General features: G+C 38.2%; 1 protein-coding gene and 1 non-coding gene across 5 annotated transcripts in view; both read left to right on the top strand.

Annotated features, from left to right (window-relative positions):
- Positions 1-32: 32 nt before the first annotated feature.
- trnai-aau (transfer RNA isoleucine (anticodon AAU)) lies at positions 33-106 on the top strand. The gene has a single exon. It is a non-coding gene; the product is annotated as a tRNA-Ile (tRNA).
- Positions 107-714: 608 nt separating this feature from the next.
- LOC147233472 (FERM, ARHGEF and pleckstrin domain-containing protein 1-like) overlaps positions 715-23,556 on the top strand; it is a 58,554-nt gene continuing 35,712 nt past the window's right edge. For 3 of the 4 annotated variants that reach the window (XM_086148316.1, XM_086148314.1, XM_086148317.1), the window contains exons 1-2: positions 715-879; positions 5,770-5,988. In XM_086148316.1, the coding sequence (XP_086004442.1) occupies positions 5,815-5,988 (174 nt within the window). In that variant the 5' untranslated portion in view covers positions 715-879; positions 5,770-5,814. The remainder of the gene's footprint in view (positions 880-5,769; positions 5,989-23,556) is intronic. The other variant, XM_086148315.1, reaches the window with a different exon arrangement.

Here is a 23,556-nt window from a genome sequence, read left to right as displayed (position 1 = left end):
TTTTGTTCAATAACAATGCTCTTTCATCCGTCGGCCGGTTAGCTCAGCTGGTTAGAGCGTGGTGCTAATAACGCCAAGGTCGCGGGTTCGATCCCCGTACTGGCCACTGTATTTTTCTCTAGCTTTTCAGCTCGTCCACATTTGTTTTCGACGCATATTTCTGAACTATGACGGACCGCGCCGACTCTTCAGAAATAATAGTTTTACGCGTTTCATCATTGTAAACGTTGCCCATACCTTCCAAAGCAACTTCTCCTCCTGAATTTGGTACAGAATTTGCTCAGTCTTACTTGTAAATAATAATGCCAGTAAGTATTTGCCCATCATACACATCACACATTTCTCCATTATGCTCCGAAATTACATACTGAGCAGTTATCACAACTAGTTTGCCTTCTTACACATTTAAATACAACGATTAATGAATTTGTCAAATTGTTATCCATCAATGAAAAGATACAGACTATTAAGAATTCACACATCACAATTTGGTGTGGCATGTGGCAACTAGCGTAAGGTATAACTTGCGTAGGAATAATACAACTTTCAACATGAACTTTTCCCTGCACTTAACAAAACTAGCCACAAGATGCCGCTGTTGTTCCTCAGCCTCCCTCAGCCTGGCGCCGTGGAGGAGCCGCGATGCCAGCGCTGGAGGCGGTGTGTGTCGGATTTTATTGTTCCAGTGGAAAGCTCAATGCTCGGTTTCCCACATTTGTCTCAATGGCTGCCACACCGAAACCACGTCCCACCTGAGAGGCTGAGGTTCTTCGGCGAAGAACTTGAGCGGCCACTGCTCTGTTAGGGATTTACGATCTGCCTTGGAAATAAAAGCTCCAACTGACGGACTATCTGTGTGGATCCCGTGGGAAGAAGGGGGTAAGGAAATCATGCTATCCGGATTATGAAGCGAGGTTACACGTAGCCTTCCTGCTTTTTCCTTGTGTGGAGCATGTTAACAGTGAATGCAATACACGCGTTTCAATCTAGATATGCAAAGCTTTTTTGTCTTCATGCAGCCGTGCGTGATGTTTGATGATCCCGATATCTTAAGTATATAAGCTTGCATCGATGCAGCCAGTCTGTTCATTTTCCTAATCGGCTGAGCTTCAGGAGGTCCAGCAGAGCTTAATTTCCTGAAGGCTCTCAGAAAGGCGAGAATTCACTTCTTTAATAAGTGTTTTTTTAAGTATGAATTTTGATTTGAGACAACTTCGTTTTAAGATGAATTGTGTCTGTCGTGTGGTTTTCCAGCTGATTAGGTCTACATTGTGTTAATGAACATCTATAAGATAAAGCTTCCAGATTTTTAAATCTATCTATCTATCTATCTATCTATCTATCTATCTATCTATCTATCTATCTATCTATCTATCTATCTATCTATCTATCTATCTATCTATCTATCTATCTATCTATCTGTCTGTCTGTCTATCTGTCTATCTTGTTTGTGTATATGTGTAGGAGCTGCAATCTTTGGCCTACTGACATCTTTACACTGAGCTAAAGGATTAGTCTGCTAACCTACATCCTAAAGGCTTTCACTCCACCAACTGGACCTAGTAATTTGCTTGTGTCTTTGAAAGGGGTGTCATGTTGACATGTTGAATTTATATTAGCCTTTGGAGCCTTTGCAAGGCCAAACATCTACTTCTTTTGTCAGATCAATTGGGTGAAAACATCAGCTGTCAAATGAGCCCCTTCCATCAACTGATCTACACATAGGTCAGAGGGCAATCAGGACTGGCCTGCTGTATGGCTCTCAATTTGTGTAATGCACAGAACCCATCCAATTTTGGAATCAATGTCACACCAGCAGAATCCAGGACAACCTGTCAGTGCAATATTTAATTCCCTCAACAGGTATCCTCTAAGGAAAGGGATATACCTGGCTGTGTGAGTGGTTTGTGTCACCTTGATAAAACATGGATTCAGGCGCTGCCCCTGATATAAGTGCAGGTGTAAGCTACTACCACTACCCTTGATCTCATTATGTGTCAGGTTCAGATTCAATCCGCTTTATTGACCTAGTATCTTCTCATGGTCAGTGGTCAGTTACACCTTGAGTGAGATGAAGGTAAACAGGGACTGGACATGATCATCATGAACCATGGAAAATACACCTTGTATGGCGCAATGTCTTTTTAAATCATAAGGTCATAATCCATATCAGTAATGGGGTCATTGAGGTAGCACAAATATGAGGTAAAAGTGGAAAGTTACACCTTCACTGATCTGCTCACTCATATGTACTTTTTGACTGATCAGTAAAATTCTCGTTTTCTAATTGCCCAAAGAATAAAAGTCTCAAGAAAATGGCTTAAAATTTGATACAAGTCTCATTTAACTCTTGAAATGTGAACTATTGAATTGTGCTTGTTTTATTTAATACAGAATCTTGCATGTTAATTCACACGACATGTTGATATTTTGTCATACAGGTAAATGTTCATTTGCAGACTGTATCTGAATGTATCTTATTTCAGTAAATTGTGATTTAGCATTAAATAAGGTAAGATACCACAGTCACAAAATATTCAATGTTCAGTCTGAGTTCAGGCATAGAAATCAGTTTTGGGTAGGATATACTAACCGAAATATCGAGTGTCTCGTGAACAAGTGTCATGCTTAAACTTGTAAAAATACTAACCTTACTCTTCTTAATGGATGAAAGCTAGACCAGTGAGTGATGTATTAATTAGAATCATAAATAGTTTATTGATCCTGAAGGTAATTGAATTAAACAGAGAAACACAGAAAACACCCTTATACTCATGAATTTGCATCTGATTCCTGAGGCCTGGCTTCCTTCTCATAAACCCTTGGGAAATTTTCAGCTAACACCAGTTCAAAGGCTGCCTGTGAGGCCTTCAGTCCCTCAGACCTTCCTCTGGAAGCTCCCACAGTAACATCCATTGTGCTCCTGTGAGCAGCTCACTCTGTATTCCTCTCTTGCTCAGTACCATGTATAATCTCTCAACTTCTGAGTGAGCAGATGAGGAAACTTCTGCTTCCCAAGTGACCATACTTAGGATTTATTTTGTGATCTGAAACAGAGGAGTAATTAATAACTGCTGTGTTTCTTCTCCCTCTATATATTATTTGTCTGACCACATTTTATTAAACATGCCTCGTCACATGTTTTTAAGACTTCCAACTCCTATTTGCAACATTATCACTTTTACTCCTCTTCTGTTTAGAAAATTGAAGTAATTTACTCAAAAATTGAAAAATCAAAACAAAACAAACATAATAATAATTAGAAAAAGGGAACAATAAATTTAGAAACTAAACATTTTGATATCAAAAAGTATAGATTTTAAGTATTGAAATTATGGATTTAATGGCCAAGCCAGTGACCCTGTGCCAGATTTGTTTTGTTATTCATTTGTTTAATGTGAATATGACAAGATCTTTAATTAGTAATTAGACAACTTTTCATTTATATTTGAGTTTTTCATCTGGAAGTGAAAGGGCAATTTTGGGGGTACATTTGGAGGCCTTGGAGGTCCAAGCCTCCCAGGTACTGGCCCATTTATCCCAGTGGCTAATCACTTGGTAGAATTTTGCTTCACTTCTCTTGTTTCTGTGTTTTTAAGAAAGTGTTGTTTTCAAGAGAATGAAGAACTGCAGGCAGGAGATTTCGACCCAGCTTCTCGCATGATATGACAGGTTGATGTTTGCCAGGGTAATTGGCACCTGATTGTGAGTCAGTCATCAGGTATAAAACTGCCTCTTGTTTTTCTTTTGAAGGCTGACAAAAGAAGGGGTTGGGTGAGGGGACACGGCCAAACCTCTCTAAGGAGAAGCTTTTTGTTCAACACCACATGGTAAATAAAGGTTGTTATGCTCCCTGTTTCTTCTACTCGGGATTCAAACTATTTGCTTTATCTGATGACGACTACCAAGCATCCAAAGAGAGCTTTCAGGAAGTAGCACATGAGAACAAATTAATGTTCCCACAGGTAACTCAAATGTTAGGTCACCTGCTTGGTTTCCAGTTGCAGCTTTTGTGTCTGAATGTCAAGAGATGCATTATTGTGCAGGTATGAGATATATATTGCAGCGATGTCTGAAAGGCTGTCTTAGAAACTGGTATGTGTGATAGCTTAAATTCTCTCCATGGTAATAGATGACACTTCAGTGCCAAGTCAAGTTTGAGAGCAGCTCCCTTTGACCCTTGAAGGCTTGCACTGTCTACGTGCCATTCTTAGGGCCTCTTCCTTTCAGACTACAAATCTTCCATTTCCACCGTGGCTTCACTATACTGTCATGACAACTTCCCACTGAAGAAAGGTGACTCACTGAATGGACTTGTGTCCTACAGAAGACCACAAATTGTACACTCACAGATTCAGGAAAAAGAAACCAGCTGTTAGAGGAGTCCTTGGATTGTTTCGTCAATGCAATGGCATACTGTCTCTAAAACATGGACCTTCACTTGGAAAGGCTGGATGACACATAAACAAGTTAGATGTGAGTCCTCAATGCCAGTCCTTCGAGAAGGACATCTCCTTGCACACTGTGACTAAATATTTACAGAAGCCTGTTTATTTAGATGCGCAGTGTGTCTTACAAGGAGGATAAGGCTTTTTTTCCCAAAAAGTCTGCTGTTTCAGAGGATTTTAAACTCTGACTAAAGGGAAGATATACTCCCGACAACCTTAAATCAGCTTATTGTTCAATAGGTCAATATTGAAACATTGACTCATTGGTGTATTTTAAAAATGTATTTTTTTTACCTTACCCTCGGAATAAAAAAAGCAAATAATAATTTACTCATGCACAAAATATAATAGAAGGTCACGGGGAAAGTTTGGAAATATTGAATCCTCTGTGTGAACAAGTGCACTGTGCAGCCGTGTGTGTTGTCTTCTAAAACATTCTTTAGCTGTGATGTAGTCCAGACGTCTGAGAAGATATTTGTTGTCTGAACCGAAGTTTATCAAGTGTGGCATGACAGTGGAGCATTGCTGAAGTGTGTCTGTTTGTGTGTGTGAAACGGAGAGATTCTGATTGTAGTGGTAGGGGGTGTCTGTGTGTTCTCAGACCGTATCTCATCTGTCCTACTTGTGAAGCTTTGATTCAAGTCTGAACTTGTCTTAGACAGCACAGCAATTTTCTTTTTTTTGGAAACTGTAAATCCCACCTTCATGTGCTAATGTTGGAAGAGGTCCGTGTGCATGTGTGTCTCGCAAGGTGTGAAGCACATCTGTTCAGCTTTATGCAGGATTGGACTTTTTGTGGTTAACACATCGATGTCTCATCGTAACCAAAAAAAAAAAAAAATCCCTTGTGTAAAAAAACACAGAGTAATATGTAGTTCTTATGGTACCAGCAAAACATAAAATGACTAAATGTGGCACAGTTTAAAACAGATTAAATACAGTCCCACTCAAAGGTCTCTATCTTATCACAATTGAAAGTCTCACTTCCTTTCAAATTCACATTTGTACTTCTTGTATTAGGATTAATGTTCAATCATGCTAAGGAGAGGAACACCATACAAGGCAATCCTACACTTGTATCAATTTACCAACACATTTCTAACTGTTTGTTAAGTTTTGGGTGTTTGTAGGTTGAAATGTTGAGTCTTTGGGTTGAGAAGCGCCTGCTGTGTATTTAAAAAGAACAAAGATCAAAAATATCCCAAAATACTGCCTGAAGAAGTTGGATAACAAGACCCAAACTACAACCCCCTTATTTTGAGAGGAATCCCTACTTAAAACAGGAAACTCAAATATAGCCCTTCTTTCCTGTCTCCTGCAGACGCGAACAGAGGTCCCTAAAACTTGAGAGCTTCTTACTATCACCATGGCTGAGCCAGTTGACAGGTCGTCCACAGCTGGCCAGAGGCTGAGTGCCCCTGAAAGTTTTGGGGTATCCACCTTGGAGCCAGGCCAGCGCCCACCTGCCCAGCCTCCAGGAAGACAAGTCTCCATCAGGGTTCAGATGCTCGATGACACACAGGAAGTCTTTCAGATATCGGTGAGTAATGTTTATCTTTATGTTAACACGTGGTATTTGGTGATTGCTGGCAATGTACAGGGAGTTTTTTGATGTTCTCTGTCATCTTGAGTGCAGAGAGGTGTTAGTGTTGAGCTTGTAACAGTGGGTCTTTTATCACAATTTAATTGGTTAATCAACATGCAAAACTGGTTTGAACTCCTCACATGCACTTACTGGAGATTGTTCAGGAGAAGAATCTGAGTAGAATTCGGTGAACGGTCTTCTCTATTTTCTTATTTAGTGGCTTATTTCAAACAATTTTAAATGGATATGGTGATCACATTTTATTGGTTTTATTGGTATATTTTGCACACATAGCATCTGTTTTCAATAGAAATAAAGTTCAGACTTCAGAGTGGTCAATATTGCATGTGTAAGAGCCTCCTTACAGAAGTTAAGTTTACAGCTTAATTTTCCTGTTGCGCTCACGGCACTTTGAGTTGAAAATAATTCAATTGTTGCCTGGTTATATCATATTTTATTTTCTTTGCTCTCTAAGTCAAGAACAGTATTTGGATTTTAAAGCAGTGGACGGGTTCATCTTGACGGGCTGCTCTTAGCAGAATTTATCATAGATAAATGAAATAGGATAGGAAAGATTCAGGCAACCACACTACCTGGTATGATTAAGGCAAAAGAATCTACTTGTTTTGATTTCTGCAATAAGATTAGAGGTTGTCTAATATATCTAATATCTAATTTTCTAACAAACCAAAAATGAGTACCCTCCAAGCAAATCAAAATTCTTTGAGTATTTATTGTCACAAATGTAATTATATGACATATAGGACTATATGTGATCAAATTGTTTTTTCCAAATAGGTGTTGTTTTTCGAAACAAATCTTCATTACGTCCATATTCTAAACTTTTTGAGACCATGAGAAGCATTTTCATTTCACTGAATATTACTTGGTCAAAATTTGTCATTTGGAATAAGGATCATGGAAGCATTTTTTTCTACTTTAACCCATCTGATATACCCATATCATGTAGGGCCAAAGTTTACAAGATTAATGGAAGAAACTTTAAGGTGAAAATGATTCTTTGAGGGCCTGAGCTGCATTCTGAGTATGTGTCTTTCTGCATGCCTATTCACTCTTTATTCTAAAAGGATGTATCTGTTGATTTAGTATAATCTACTCATCAACATCCTGCCACACCCTCACAATAATTACAAAGCTTCAAAAAGGTGTGATAAATCACAAAGAAACGTGGCTTATCATCAAAGATTTCAAAACAAAATTTCCTGCACCATTATGAAATATGCTGAGATTTGCAGTTGGAATAGTTTGGCTCAGTATTTTGTTCTACACTGAGTATCTTATCAATACTTCCTCAAGAAATTCAGGAAGAAGATTAGCTTCCTGTTTCAGTGCAACACCCCACCAAGAGAGCCCTGATGTGTTTAATATAACCCAATTTATGTTGCCTCAGCAGACTTGTTGATTTTTTTCGTTGTATATGGTTGGTTCTTTTATTTGCTTCCATGATTTCCCTCTCCTATCCTAGTCACTTAAATGTACTGTATCCTAACTGTATTTTATTTATAGCTTTTTTACCAAATAATGATAAGTGTTGGTAACTTTGTGTGAATTTGTGTGTATGTCAGGAGTCTGTGCATATTAGTAAGTCAGATGGTCCTTGTTTGTCTCTAAGACTTTCAAATGCTCTGTTGAGAAAGTTGATCGGTGGAGTTTGTGATGGTTGTTTAAAAAAAGTCTGTGAGCTGCAATCTCTGCTGGTTCATAGATCACCCAGAGCTGAGAGCCATAATTGGATCTTGTGAAAATGTCATGAATGTCTGTGGTTAGCGCGTTAGGATTTATCTGTGTTGGGTTGCCACTTATACACCTTCACGACAGGACTAAAGGCTGAATTCAAGGTTAAGAAAAACTTTCCAGCTTTTCTTAACCTTGAAATCAGACTTTGATCCCATTTGTGATTTGATGTTATTGTATTTTCAAATGATAGCAGAACTTTGCAGAACGTACATACATCTTGTTTTCATTCACAAGCAATGCATTACTATATCCTTGACAGTGAATGGTTTTCAGACGGACTTCTTTGACATCAATATGTAGTCAATGAGGATTTCCTGTAAATGAGACTGCAAGTTGAGTGTCTTCATAATATTTGACTTTCGCTAAACAAAACTTGTAAAAAGTAAACTTTCTCTAAATTAAATCATCCCCTAATAGTTTTTTTCTACCCTTCAAATGTCATCTTTCAAACAAAAGAGACCCTGGTTCAGTGTTTTCCTCAGTGTTTAGTTCGTATCTATATTGCTTTATTTTGTTCCACTTCAAATGTCAAAGAACCGGGATGCGCAATTTGATATGAAGAGAAATTGATTGAAGTAGTTGTAAAATGGAGCTAAAATATTGTCTTGTATGCTGTTTTATTAATATTGTTGCACAGGCCTATTTGGTTGCTACATTATGAATCTTTTTGTATCATCGCTCCAATCATGAATCTGACCAGACTCTCAAGTCTGATTATTTAGATCATATAAGACTGGTGTCATAGTTCTCTGAGCTTGTGTGTGACATAATTTTGCTTTAATTCTAAATAGTCTTCCTTGTGCCCGTGTAAGTAATTGTTTGAGCAGTTTTGATAAATTATTTCATGTTATGACTCTAAAGTAAACAGTGGTATGAGACAAAGAATTTACATTTTAAAGGGGCTGACTAAACAGTGTTAATGTTGAACTATTTCCAAGTTTGAGATTTAATTTGTGTGGCATATAAAAAATTTGAAAATTGTGACCTGACATTGTTTTAGATTTTTAAATGAACAATGAGCTTTGGTTGTCTGCAAAATTGGATCCCCTCTTTTTTCCGATTTTTGTCTAGTTAGGCCAATAGGCTGAGAACACCCTGACAGCAGCATGGTATCAACAAAACAATGTTGCCTTCATATACACTCATACACAGAATAATTTGTTTTAAGGCTCTTTTGCTGCTATCAGAGCCGATTTGTATCTGAAAATGTGAATGAAGAAGGAATTCGACCAGGAATGACAGTGGAAGCAGTAGTACAGGGTTAGTATTGAAAAGTTAGGAGGTGAGTATGTAAATGAAATAAGTGAAATAATGACATGATTGTGCTTCAGGCCACAATGATCTCAAAAGTCTATCTTTTAATACAATTTTCACTGTTGTGCTTGAGCAATGGATGCAATGAATAGGGAGAATCATGTGATAACGGTGTAGCCTGACACCTAATAACATTCACGGTTGACTCGGCCTCTGCCCACTAAAGGGTAGGGAAGGGCTACTCATTAACCAAGTCTGTTATTGTGAAACCTGTGATACCGCAATGCGATTTCCCTCCATATATGCCAAAGAGAAGTGTCTTTATCATCAGGACTTATATTTTTGGCATCCTCAGGGGCTGTTGAAATGTTGACTTGAGCCCACCAGGGTGAGTTTGAAATTTCAGTTTGTGCAATGAATTCAGGGCCTGGCAACAGGGAATATTATGCACATCCCACTGGATTGGGTTCACAAAAGTCATGGTGGTTCATCTTGCACTCTTGTTATACCAACTTTGTAACCAGTCTTGAAGTTGTAGTTTTCATATTTCAAGTAAATATGGAAGAACTTTTACCTCTTGGCCTTCTCCTCTATGCCCATGTCATTTTTGTCTCAAGTTCCTAAAAAAATTCTCATTGCCAAATCCATGTCTAAGAAAAACTCAACAAAATTGCCAAAAATGTCTGAATGTTTTGGGAAAGATTCAAATTAAATTAAAGGGCATCTCTGTTAACCACTCTGGTTTCACATTAAATACCAGCTGCTGCCTTCACTTAAATATATAAAAATTGCAATGCACAGCATGCAGGTAGAGATGAATATCAGCTGTTGCTTCATTTGTGAATGTGTGCACTCTGAATTTGTCACATCTGGCTGCTTTCAAAAGGTACACATGGGAGCTGGTAATGATGAATATCTACGGACAGATGGCTGACCCCATCGTTTCCTGTTCAAGTTGAAGCTGGGATCATAGTGCCACCAGTCTATCTGGGAGAACTGACTTATGTTTGAATTGGCTCCCGTCGAGAACAAAGATTTTCCTGCATAGCTTGAATATTACATCCGTAAGATATTCAGCTTTAAGAGTTGATGTGAAATGTCCAGATCTAAAAGAACAACACACATCTTCAATATAATTTTATGTTCTGAATCCAGACGATTGACATCAAAGGGTCAGGCTCATACTTTTTGTCCTTATTATATTTCTGACGTCCACAAAGCCAGCTGTATCCTCAGGGTTTCTGTTTGGAATGTGGACTCAGCTCAGTACTATGAACCATATTAGTCAGATTCCCATGTGAAGTAACGTGGAATTCATTAGGTCCTCCATTTTTAGCCAGACTCCTCTGTTTTTCAAGGCAAAATTCCTGAATACTATTTCTTTCGGTTTTCCTTCTCATGTAAAGACTGAAATTGGCTTGTATGCCTAAAAGTAGTAGGGCTGGATGATATGGCAATGTAAACTAAAATCATCAAGTTCTGATGTTGTATCACTGACTTTTTACTTTTTGATAGTTAATATCCCCATCCAGATGTGCTCTATTGTTTGTATATCTGATGAAACATACTGTTTACCTTTCTAATTGACTAACCCCCCCATTTACTTGTTATTCAGTCGACCCAAGTTCACTAGATCAAAATCTCGGGGAGAAATAACATCTGTATATTGGCAAGGAAATTGCCTAAAATGAACCATTAGACATCACTTTAAAAATCAGCAAGATAGCCCCAAGAAACCCCCCCCCCCCCAAAAAAAAACAACAAATAAATAAATATATCATAAATATAAATATAATCATGAAATCACCTCTGCTGTTTGAAATTTCCTGAAAATGAGCAAGCTTATAATTGAGTAATAGTTAAACTAATTGTTATTTTGCTGAATTTTGCTAAAGTAATCTGTGTTGGCTATCTGATGTTATTTTTCCATCCCCCTAAGCACTTATTATCATATATTCAGCTGTAGAAATGGACAGCCTAATATTTTTATAACATCTATGCATTACAGATCATTATAGACACACTCAGACAATCAAAACCATTGTGAAGACTTTATTATTAATGTAGGGCAGAAGCAATATGGTTCAATGGAGAAGAGCAGAAGTTACACCCACCTAGTAAATAATTAAAGCTTGAAAGCATCTGCTGTCTCTGTGAGTTTGTATTTCCAGTAAGAATTTATTTGCCTGCATGGTGAAATTGGTGGATGTTTGTGTCAATACTGGACTTAATCCTGTATCATAAGAGGTATCAGAATGTACCTGTACGAGCTCACTGAACATAATATGAGCATTTTCTTTGAAATTGTTCTTATTTCCAGTTGACCAAATCTTACTTTTGTTTGACTATTCCTTTTCAAGCATTTCATATTGTTTTTAATACTGTTATGCCATTATGAATGAGGTCCGCTGCCTCACAATTTCCCTACGCTTATCAAAAGAAAGTCACAAAAACATAGGCTAACAATTTTCCACACCCCTCAGAGCAGGGAACCACTGATGTTGCTTAGATTTAATGGCAAATTGGTTCCATCCATATACTGCTATACTTTGTTGCCTTTATCACTCAGTATTGCTCATACACACATTCTGGTGGTGAAGGCTGCCATGCAAGGTACCAACCTGCGCATCAGGGACAGTTTTCGTTTGACTGAATTGCTCTCTATCATTTAACAAGCCGTGGACCAATCAGCTATTTTTTATTCTATTTTTTTGGAAAAAGAAGTAAATTTACTCAAAAGTAATAACTTTCTGGTATCTTCTTTTGATGCAACTAAATTAACATCTGTTGTTGAAGAATATCATTTTTGGCCTTGAGGGAAAAAAATCAGGCTTTTTAGACTAGACCAACTTATTATCAGTTAAGTTAAAAAAAAAATCAAATGTTTAAGTCATAATGCATATAATCTTTTAGTACAAACGTCAAATAATGAAAGGTTGAACCAAAAATCAAATTATTCATTACATAATCTGGCCCCTTACCATCTTCTTTCTAAAAGTAGTATTTACACTGAGTCAGTCTTTTATATCAGCATTGACCAGAGAAAAAAGCAAATTATCAATTCTATAATAGCTTAAAAGACAAAGCAGAAAAAGTAATTTCAGCTCAAGTGTATTACTTACAGCAGTGCAAACATTTCTCAGGAAATAATTCCCACCCCAAAACAACAACAACATAAACAAATAGACAAAAAATCAGTCTCAAAAACCATATAGTTTCAACAGCCTCAGTATTTCAGATTGTATCCTCCTGTGTATGAAAGCTGTGACAGATCATCATATTTTGACCTGGACTTGCCTTTCATTAAGATGACAAAGATGAAGTACTACTCATTCCCTGGAGTGTGTTTTGAGCTAAGTTAAGTCTGTGTCCCACGGCCTTGCCCCTGCTTGAAAAATATCATTGGATCAGATGATGCATGTATAATGCTACTGCAATTATAGAACTCTCCCTCTTGTATCTCATGAGGTTTGGTGGTCTCAAAGATTGTAAAAGAAAGAGGTAGCTCACACTCCCTACATTTCTGTCAGTCAGTGTTTTTGGTCAATAATTTTTCTTGTCTAGCAGCCTGACATCAACCCATTCCTGTCAAAATATGCTCCCCCCCATGACTGAATTTCTCAGAGGACATGAGAACCTTTTAAAAACAGGAAAGAGAGGACGAGTGTTCATGTTCTGGTGAAATAAGATCACTGTGTAGGATTCTGTGGCTTGATTGGATTGTGGTTCTTCTATTTTCTGACCTTGTGTAAGTATGTGTATGTTCGTCAAAAATGAGACCACTGGGCAAAAATATTGGACTACGGGGAGAAGGATATGGGGATTAGGATGGCAGAGGTGGTTTATTGACATCACTTGATGGAGTAGTGATCCCTAAGGTCTTTGACAAATGATGTACCAGTCCTCTGCTCCATTATGCAGAAGTGTACACACACACACACACACACACACACATACACACACACTTATGGGGAGGCACTGCTTCCCTCTGCTGTGAAGCTGTTGACATTTGAAATGGATGAGCCTTTGTGCGCTCGGCTGTCGGTGTGCATGTGGAAACTGCAGAATGAATCAACCCTCCTACAAAATCTCTTTAAAGGCAAAGAGGAACATTGAGGTAACAGTTTCCATACAGTTTGAACATGTTTTTCCACTCCAAATCACAATTCGTATTGTTTTAGTCCATATATTATGCATATATGTATAATTTACTGTTATTGTAGCTTGTTCCGGTCTTCTCTCCACTTAAAATACATCTCTTTGTTTGCTACATCTCCACACAACTGAATCATTGTGTGACTGCTTTGGGTGTTCTAAGGCTTCAGTTTCGCCCCAACAGAATCTTAAGCAATGAGTTTAAATTCGATCATCCATGAACAAATTAAAATGCTGAGAACAAGACAGTCATTGACTTCATTTACACAAGTTTTCTCTCTACAAGAATGATCTAGAGTTTTCACATGTTTTATTTAATGCATTAATTACTATAGTGCTTTACCCTGAGGTAACTTTTGGGAAACCCAACAACCCCGCCCTGCTTTTCCATCTGTTATTTATTTTTTTCTGCATATCTACATTCAAACAAAAATGAAGAAAAACACACACGTATGTTGTTAAATTACATTTTGAAGTTCACAACCAAAATGAGGATTGTGTGACTTCATGCTTACTAAATTTGGAGAAGGTCCTTGGTCTTAACTTGCTGTGGTTTTTCGAAGTGTGGCTAAAGTCAAGGCAATGTTTAAAGAAAAATGCTGTTATTTTAGGGTGAGGCTGACATTGTGACTTTGTGATCACTCTTCATCTCAGCATGGCAGAGCAGAGCTTTCTCTTTTTTGTCAACTGCTCCACTCAGTCTCCTCTTCAAATCTTCTGAATGGTTTCTTTCGTTGTGCTCTGTTGGAGCAATTTCAGATATGACATTGTCTTTCAAGACTCATTCTTCGTTGTCTGATCAGTGTTAATATTCCTACTTAATTTCAGTGCTAATATACTTATGAAACCTATTTAAATTGTGTATTCATGGGCTCACAAGGGTCCCATTCAACCACATTAAGTGAATGTGAATTTAGAAGAATACATAAATCAATATCAGCCTAGAGCACTTTAATTTTTAGTAATTACAGACTAAATTGCAGACTAATATAGACATTCTATCATAGTATCTAATGTGAAATGACTATTACTAAAGAATTAATGAAATTTGTTTTTAATTATTTATGCAAAGTACATCATTCTACACTCAGCAATGAGAAGGAACTGATTGATACTGAGATCCTGAAGAAATGTTTTCAAACCCAATTATCATGCTCAACCACTGGAAGAGTGATACATAGAAGTAATTCCAGTGGTCTTGATATGTAGTCTGCTTTATAGTCTGCTTTATATATTTGATGAAAATTCAAGAAGACTTTCAGAAAAAGTTGATGGAAAATATCATCAATTAATTTTTTCCATATTTCCTACTTATCAGTAACTGTATTTTGAAGTTAAGCTTTGGAGTCAGTTGGAGCATGCAATATTTTCAAATTGTATCATATACATATAACTATGTTTCTGTAAGAGCGTTGAAAATATTGATCTAAAACCAGAAACTGCCAATCCACCAGCCAAATGAGCATGCTATATTTTGTTTTTTGTTAAATTTCTGTTATGCATGCCAAGTAACTAATGTTTGGAAAACATGTGGAAAAAGCATGCTTGCATATATTGCACCATCTTATGTAATGGTTGCCATTCCTGGCCTTTCTCATTCCTGTGGTCAAAGACTTTGGAAAAGGAGTTCTGACTGAATAGACTTTTCCTTTCAGCTACATCTTGTTCTGCCTTGAGTGGTTGACCAGTGTGCTTTGACCAGCCTGTGAAACAAATAAAGCACGAGGCCTTCTGATGATACAGTTGGCCTACAAAATGTTGGCAGTATCGGCTTGCACATTTGCAGTGTGCTTGGTTAGGCGTATGACACATAAGTGCAGAAAGATGGCTCTCTTTCAGCAGAGCCGTGGCATTTTGTTTCTTTTTTAAGGTGTGTATGTACAAGAATTGGACGCAGTTAGATGTGCGGAGTTCAAAGAAAGGGCCTCAGTCAGCACTGCCCCTGAGCTAGGAAGGAGGGAAGAGCAAGTGGGAAAACAAGTTGAGGTAACAACTTAGTGAGTGGAAGAACATGGCTGATGGTGATAATTGCTGAGATATTGATTCTGAAGGTGAATAGGGTGAGGCCTCAAAGAGGGACAAGACAGAATTATTGAGATGGAGAAAGCAAGAGAGCCGCTTTCAGACACACATCCGCCTCCCACAGAAGCTGTTGCATTTTGCCGACAGCCAATGAATGAGCAATCACTGTCTGCTCTGCTCGGGATCCTTGTTTTTGTGTAATTACATTGAATGAGGTCCCCAGTGAATAGGCTAGCCAAGCCAACAGTGGAAGAACTGGGCCCCATTTAGGGTAATCACAGTAGCTCCACTCACTGTGCTAACAAAACCACCAGAGCTTCTTAGGGTTAATAATAATTCTTATGCTGCTGGGTTTGGTCAGTCCAAAGTAAAGATTACTTCCCTTATGAGGACATGAGGTGAATATTTATAATTCATGAAATGCTTGCCAATTTTCATTTTTCTTTTCATTGTAACCACTTGTCCAGTTTGGCACTGGAGAATCTCAGTATTTTTGTTTTAAGCACAATGGAAAATAAGAGCCAGCTGCAAGCCAAACTGTGGTATCATCAGTGCCAGACTCCAGGGCAGGTGGCCAGAGCTCATTTGGATCTCTTGAGGTATTTGGAAAATAATGAGACAATAAAGAGGTTGTCAGTTTTAAAACAGGGACTGTACTTGATCTATTATGTGATACATTTTGCTGCTGGACTCAACAATGTGTTTTTCAGACCGTCCAGTACTAAGCCTCTATTGCCTGATAAACAGCTTAATTTGATAGAGAGGGAAACAATAATGAGACATGGAGAAGGTTCGGGCCAGTTGTTGGTCAGATGAGTTTAATTTAGAATGCTATTTAACAAAGGTACGATTTAAAAAGTAGCTTGATGGTAGAAAAGCTGGCACAAATATTTTAAAAACCCATCAATATGAATCCCTCAAGTGCACAGCACTAGCTTAAAGGGAAGTAAGAGTGAGATTGAATCCGTTATTTTGCTGGCCTCCTCTAGCTATAACAAATGTCCTCAGTGTGAAGAATTGGACTTTGACAGTAGCCATGGACTGGAAATTGATTTTGTCAATTCAATTCAATAGGTGGTGTTGGTTCTTAGAATACTTAGATAAGTTTTCAATATCAGGAATCCTTACTGTGTCACATCGCTGAAGTATTATTATTATTATTATTATTATTATTATTAGTAATAATAATAATGTACCCTTTTTCCCCTCCACAAATTTGCATGCTCTTTTCAGAGTTCTGTAAGTACTTTGCATCCCACGTTTTTCTATCTCTGCTCTTAATTAGATTTCTCCCGTTGCTAAGTGTTAGCGATGACCATGTTGCCAACTTACTAGACCTTTCTTTGGCCCTAGAGTTGCAGCCCACAAAGTGTGTCTTAAATCTGGACCTGACCCATAACTTCACTGTAAAGACGTTATATGCTGAGGGATAGCTTGTAGGCGTTTCTTCATTTGTTCCCTCCTCTCATTTTGGATGTTTTCCAGACAGCATTATGTGGCTTCTATGCCACTGTATCCTGGGTTTCTGTCAAGGTATTTCCATCAAGTGTGAATCTTGTCTTTTTTATTTACTATAAAAATCTTCTCAAACATTTCCGACTGTGTTTTTCAAGTTTCTGATTATCACTAATGTTGACCAGATTTCATGTGACATTTTTGAATTTCAACAAAAGAAAATGTTCCCTTGTTGTCATCTAAGTCGTTAGCACTATTAGTAAGCAGTAATTTGGCTGCCCTTTGTCCTCTGTCATGTTTTCAATCTCCATTCAGTCCACAATTAAGTCCATAAGGAGAAAATCAGTGTCACTAAATAAATTAGATAAAGTTCTACTTGAACATTTGTGTCAGAATCATTCTTGTACTTCAGGACAGCAAAGATTTTAATGTGTAAAGTGCAATTACTGCACCATTTAATGATTTTCTCCAACTGTTGTTTGTCTGTTGTTTCCATCCATTGGGATGTGATATGTTTGATATGTTTGCGGATGACATTGTGATCTATAGTGAGAGCAGACAACAGGTAGAGGAAAATCTAGAGAGGTGGAGGTATGCTCTGGAAAGGAGAGGAATGAAAGTTAGTCGCAGCAAGATGGAATATATGTGTGTGAATGAGAGGAACTCAGGTGGAACGGTGAGGCTACAGGGAGTGGAGATCAAGAAGCTGGAGGTTTTCAGGTACTTAGGGTCAACAGTCCAGAGCAACGGAGAGTGTGGAAAAGAGGTGAAGAGACGGTTCCAAGGAGGTTGGAATGGGTGGAGAAAAGTGTCAGGGATACTATGTGATAGAAGACTTTCAGCCAGAATAAAAGGAAAGGTGTACAAGACAGTGGTGGGACCAGCGATGATGTATGGACTAGAAACTGTTACACTGACCAAAAGACAGCAGGCAGAACTAGAGGTTGCAGAGATGAAGATGTTGAGGTTCTCTTTGGGAGTGACCAGGATGGATAGGATCAGGAATGAGTCTATCAGAGGGACGGCACATGTCAGATGTTTTGGAGAGAAGGTCAGAGAAGCCAGACTGAGATGGTTCGGTCATGTACAGAGGAGGGATAGAGAATATATTGGTAGGCAGATGCTGGAATTGGAGCTGCCAGGCAAGAGGTCTTGAGGAAGACCAAAGAGAAGATTTATGGACGTAGTGAGAGAGGATATGAAGGTAGTTGGTGTGAGAGAGGAGGATACGGAGAATAGGGTTAGATGGAGAAAGTTGACTCGCTGTGGCGACCCTTGACGGGAAAAGCAGAAAGAAAAAGAAGAAGAAGAAGAAGAAGAAGGGATGTGAGAGCTACTGGAATTTCAGTGCATAACGATCAGATACTAATTTTTTTCAGTATCAGATCCATCTTGAGAACTTGCATGTAAAAGTAGGATTTGTTTGCAAACCCTGCTGAAAGCGAACTTGTTCTGTTGTGAGATCCTGTAGATAAACCATCCTCCATGTGACTGTTTCCACTTTTTCATGAATTCCACTTCACAATCAAGCTTCAGAGGCTTTATAGACACAAAGCAGGGTTGTTGCAGAATTTATGTGAGCCATTATTGGGCGACGCATTTTACAAACGAACCCACCGCCATCCGCTACAAGATACTAATTGCTTTTTTTCAATGGTGCAACTATGTGCATATATTCCCCTGTTGTTGTATTTAATTGTCTTCTCGAATTGTGCCGCGAAGCAGAACATATTTGCACACACTCACAAAGTGAGCACGTAGACACACCACACACTCACAGCAGCCAGGAGGCATTTTCATCATGTGTCTCCATCAGGGGTGTCGGTAGTTTGATTCAGCGCAGTGTTGTGCCATCAGTTATAGAAGCAGGTAATTTGCCAGAATGTTGTTTCTTAAACAGCGAACATATGTGTGTATGTGTGTGGTTGTCAACCCTAAGTCCTTTCGATTCAGGTAGAATGGAGGAAGTGGTTTTGATGTCTTGCCAGCAGTGTTAAGCCGTTTAACCTAATCTGAACAAAAGAGTGTGATTGGTGGACATTCGAGAGGAAGCTTCACCCGGCTTTCCTGCTGTGTGGTTGTGTTTTTTCTTTCCTAGGAAAGATTGAACAGTCCTGACAGTTGGCATTCTTTCGCACTCAGTGGTAAACAATGTGATTCTGAAAAAATCCAGTATTTGTCAAGCAAATCAAAAAATAGAATGACTTGAATGCAAACAAAAGTACTACAAGGTTTTAATTTCAAGTTTTTACCTTGAATCATTGTTAAATGTCATTATGGCACTTGTACTTAGTTTCTCTCCTTGAAGGCATTTCAACTCTCATCCAAGATGCCTCTTCAGTTCTACTTTGAATCCCATATTGGCAACAGTATTTGAGAAAAATTGAATTGTCAGAGAGTGCTGTTTTGTGTGAAGTCAAGCACACCACACAGCCCAATTTTAGTAATTGTAATGTTTGCTCCCTTTGGAGGATATCAAATGTGTGATGGGGGCTATTAGACATTCCAGTGAATATGTCATGCCTTGGGCACAAACTGCAAGTGGAGTAGTCTGCAGGTCTACACTTTATACCACTTTCAGAAATGTCTTGGATTTCATGGTTAATGGTTCACACTGTAAGTAGTTTATAATGCAATATCCATGAAGTGCTTGCTTTTGCTTTTGCTTGCTTTTTTTGTACACAAAAAGGTGTGAATGTACTGTGCCAGAAGGAACTACTACTAGGAACTACTACTATGTGCTAAAGATAATTTGAATTAGAAAGCACATCAATATAGCTATGTATTCTCTGGAGACACACACTCACACATACAGTTGTTTGTGATAGCTGACTGGCATCTTACCTTGTATATAATTCCAGCAAGTACTTGTTGATGAGAATCATGACTGAATGGGTAGATTCAAAAGTAGGCTACTTAATTTTGATGTGCAGTTCAGTTGCAGTAGCATAATATCCATTGATGGAGCATGTACAAAGTTGATCAACACCATGTTGATCCTAGTCCCATCTTTGTTAGGCTGCAAAGAACCAGAACTGTGCAGGGCTAAAAAATTGTTTATAACTGCGGTTAGAAGTAAGTGTTGCACAAAACATGTATTTAGACTCTAAGTGTGTGTAGTATGCAATATAGTCAAATATGGTGTGAAATGAAGTGCCTCAAAAGTAGTAAAACTACTTTTAGAAGGATTTCCGTTATATCAATTTCAATGTATTCTGTACCCAGTTATTTGGAAAAACCTCAGCTGGTTAAATGTTTTTTTTTTGGTGATTTTGCTTTTGGTAATAGTGTTATTGCATTTGGATGACGTTAAATGCTGCTGTAAACACCATGTTCTTGGTACATAACCTTGGAATGGCTCACAATATGATCACACACTAACACAAGGCACTTGATGAAATCGCATATAGCTCTAAATCTTGATTTTTCCTGGCACACATACCAGTGTGGAGTGTTTGGCAGGAAACAAAAGAAGAAAAAAGTACTAAATTAACAGCTCAAACAAGTGTTTGACACAAACCCTTAGCCAAACCAGAGTTTAGTTAAGGTTCAGCTGATTCTCTCCCCCAACAGGAGTATATGCTGACAGGCAGTCATTACTTCTTTCTTTGTCTACTTTTTCATACCTCTGTGTCTCTTTTGACTCAAAGCCCTGAAGTTTGTTTAAGGTTGACTGTACGACTAATTGATTGCTCCCAGACATTGTTATTCTGTCAGAAAGATAGTGAATAGAGCATTGAGGAGAAGCTGTCAAGAAACAGTCAAAGAAAGTAACAAGTTTCAAAGTCAGAGCAAAATTTAAGATATTCCTCATTAGCTTAACTCAGGGACTCACTGAACAGATCTCCCTATTCTCCTAGTAGGGGACTGGAGAGAAAAAAAGAAGCTTGGAGATGTTTTTCTTGCCTTTTTTCCCTCTGCTGTCTCCTACCCCCTCGCCTTGTTCTTATCATCAGTCTCACCCATCTGGTTTTTATCCCAATTGACATCAGTCAGTGTGCTGGAGCCCAAACCAAGACCAGACAGAAGTAGCTCTCAAACATCCCCTCATTTTATGCCATTTGGCTGCAGGGCATTTTCTTTTGTGTTGAGAAATGAGTCACTGTATCATGAAAAATGCAAGTCAGTAAATCTAAAAGTGTGTAATACAAGATACATCTTGCTGATAAATGCCATGCCTCCTCATGTTTTTTTAAATTCATGGCTCATTTACATCTGTGATGTTGTGGGACTTTTTAAACCCACTGCACAGCAGGACAGATGGTGAGAATATTTTACTTGTTTATACTGGGTGAAAAAATTTGAGAGGAATAAAATATGTATATCGATAACAGGTAATGAATATCAATGCAGATTTACAGAAAAAAAATGAATAAAGCAAGGAACAGATTGTAAAGTTTAAAAAGCAGATATGTCTCTAATAACACCGATAGTGTTAGTGAAAATGTGTTTTCATTGCTTGTTTATCTTTCTTATAAAAGGAAGCGGTGGTCACAGAAAAAAAGAGGTAATAAATCCACATGTGTTTTCTCAGCTATTACTCTCAAGAAGCAAACTGGTGATGGATAGTAGAAAATAAAGGCATGACTACTACTTACTATACCCCAGCCTAACTAGGCCCCAGTAGAGAATAATGCAGCAGTTCAAATGTGTTATTGCTGGCTTTACTAGGTAACGGAGGGTGTGCTCAGCAGAAACACAGTGAAGAATTGACAGGCATGCTGACAGCTTACTGGGAAATGTTCCCGATAGGCAAAGAGCCACAGGGAAAACTGAATTCTGGATACCAGACAAGAGATGTGGCATGCCCAAAAGAAATACAGAAAAAGAAAGATGACCAGCTCTTCCCATACTGCATCACAGTCATCACTATGTTCAAATGTTCAAATTCACATCTACTGCCATTTGCTTGTTGTTGGCACAAATTGCCCAAACTGAGAACACTCACTGCGAGGGAGCCGCCACAATCAACCTGCCAGCTGACCATAATAGATAGTCTTTTAGCCGGTTGTGACACACAATCCCCCATTATGCATTTCTGTTTCAAGGGAAAAGCTATAATTTGAGTCTATTTTGCTGGAAAAACTACATGAGTCAATATATAAAAGGTAAACAGAAATAGAAAGTCCCAGCTGCAGACAGTCAATTATAATTGGCAAAGCTGTTATGAATCTAACTCCCTGACTATTAAATATGGTTCTTGATTTTCATATAATCTGTCATTAAATTATACAAGTTGATTTTATGTAGCTATCATCTTATCTTGGAATAAGTCTTTTCCTCGTTTTCTCCTGCCTTGTTGTTGAAGACTGAGCTGAAGTTTCTGGACTGCAGTCCCAGAGCCAGTGGTGTCTATCTTATACTACAACTACTTGGTTAAGGTTGAGCAGCACAGTTTCTTTGTTAGGCTGTAAATTTAGGAAAAGTAACACTTACAGCCTGTAATGGTCTTGGTTTTGCCAATGTCAATTGGCACTCAGCCATGTGCTTCCACCTAGTTCAACTAACATTAATCTGCTATCTTAATGTGAGCAGTGTTTCATGGTCCAACATGTCAATCATGCAGAAAAATTCCTCAACCAATCGGCTTGCATCTGATTAAGACTACAACATTCAGTGTATAGATCTTGTTTGGCTTTTGTCAGGTGACAAAACATGAACATTTCGAATGGGGGAAAAAGATTTTGAAAAGGTACAAGAATAGTAATCATAGATTATTAATCATGGTAGCAGTTTTCAGGAATTGTGATATTGGTGTGAAGTCATATCTAGTATATCTAGAGTTCTGGAAATTCAGGCCCTAGGTCTGAAGTTACCTGTTAATCCAAATGCCTTTTACCTCCATGTTTTTCCTGCAAGAGGTTCACATCAAAACACCTAAAAGCTATTTTACATCCACCATTGAAATGCAAGATTCTGGGGCTGTTTTGTTGACTTGGCTCAACACTGTGGCTCAAACTGCTGTTGATGGACAGTTGGCTGTTAAGGCTCACTGCTTTGACCTCACTGCCTCAGTGACAAAGCCCTCTAATTATGCTAAACGGGAACAGCCGCGTTGATGGAAGGACCGCAGGGACATCTGCGTGAAACTGGACCCTAGCTTAAATGACCTGAACTTGGCCTTTGCAGGTTTCTTTTACATACCAAAGTCTTAGTGGGGAAAACCTGGTTTCCATGGCTGTTCATTTAAATAGTGCCAGCCATCATGCCAATAAATATTTAGTTTAGTACTTCTCTTAATATGTCAAGGGCTACATACTATTGAATTTGTAAAATGAGATGTAAATCAGTCTTCATTCTATGACCAAAATGTGGTCATGTGATTGTGAGATACAGTGCAGTGAGCTTGAAATTCTGCAGTTTTTGGCTGACTAATAAAGCATCATTGATGGAAGTTGTTGAATGAAAGGATGGTGAGTTGAACCAAAGGAGCATCCACTTGCCCTCAAGTCTTTAACCCACTCCTTTCAGCTGTGTGTATTTTTAAAGTGGCATTTTCAATTTTAACCTGCTTAAAATAAGGGACCATATCCAAGGGACCAAAAAAATCTAAGTTTACCTTGTGTATGCCGAAACATTTTACGTATTTGGTACTTTAAATGCAATTTTTTTAAATGTTCTTTTTTGCAACAAAGATAGGAAATGAACACTAGAAATACTATATTATTGGTTCAGCTCTCATTGTTCTATCAGCCATTTGGCTCACATTGTTTTGCACCAGGAATACGGAGCAGAGTAAAACAGTGGAGCAGACCATTTAGCAGACCGTTCCTTCTGTTTTAATCCATTGTGACTGATGTATTTACTCACAAGAATGATGTCTATCCATTAATAATTTTTTTTATGTGTTATATGTTGTTTCAGCAGTAATGTGTCAAG

Source organism: Fistularia commersonii, chromosome 6 (assembly GCF_037954325.1).
Source record: "Fistularia commersonii isolate RoL2024-O1a breed Wild chromosome 6, RoL_Fcom_v1.0, whole genome shotgun sequence".
NCBI classification, from domain to species: domain Eukaryota; kingdom Metazoa; phylum Chordata; class Actinopteri; order Syngnathiformes; family Fistulariidae; genus Fistularia; species Fistularia commersonii.
The sequence above is the reverse complement of the archived record's forward strand: the minus strand, read 5'-3'. Positions and strand labels throughout refer to the sequence as shown.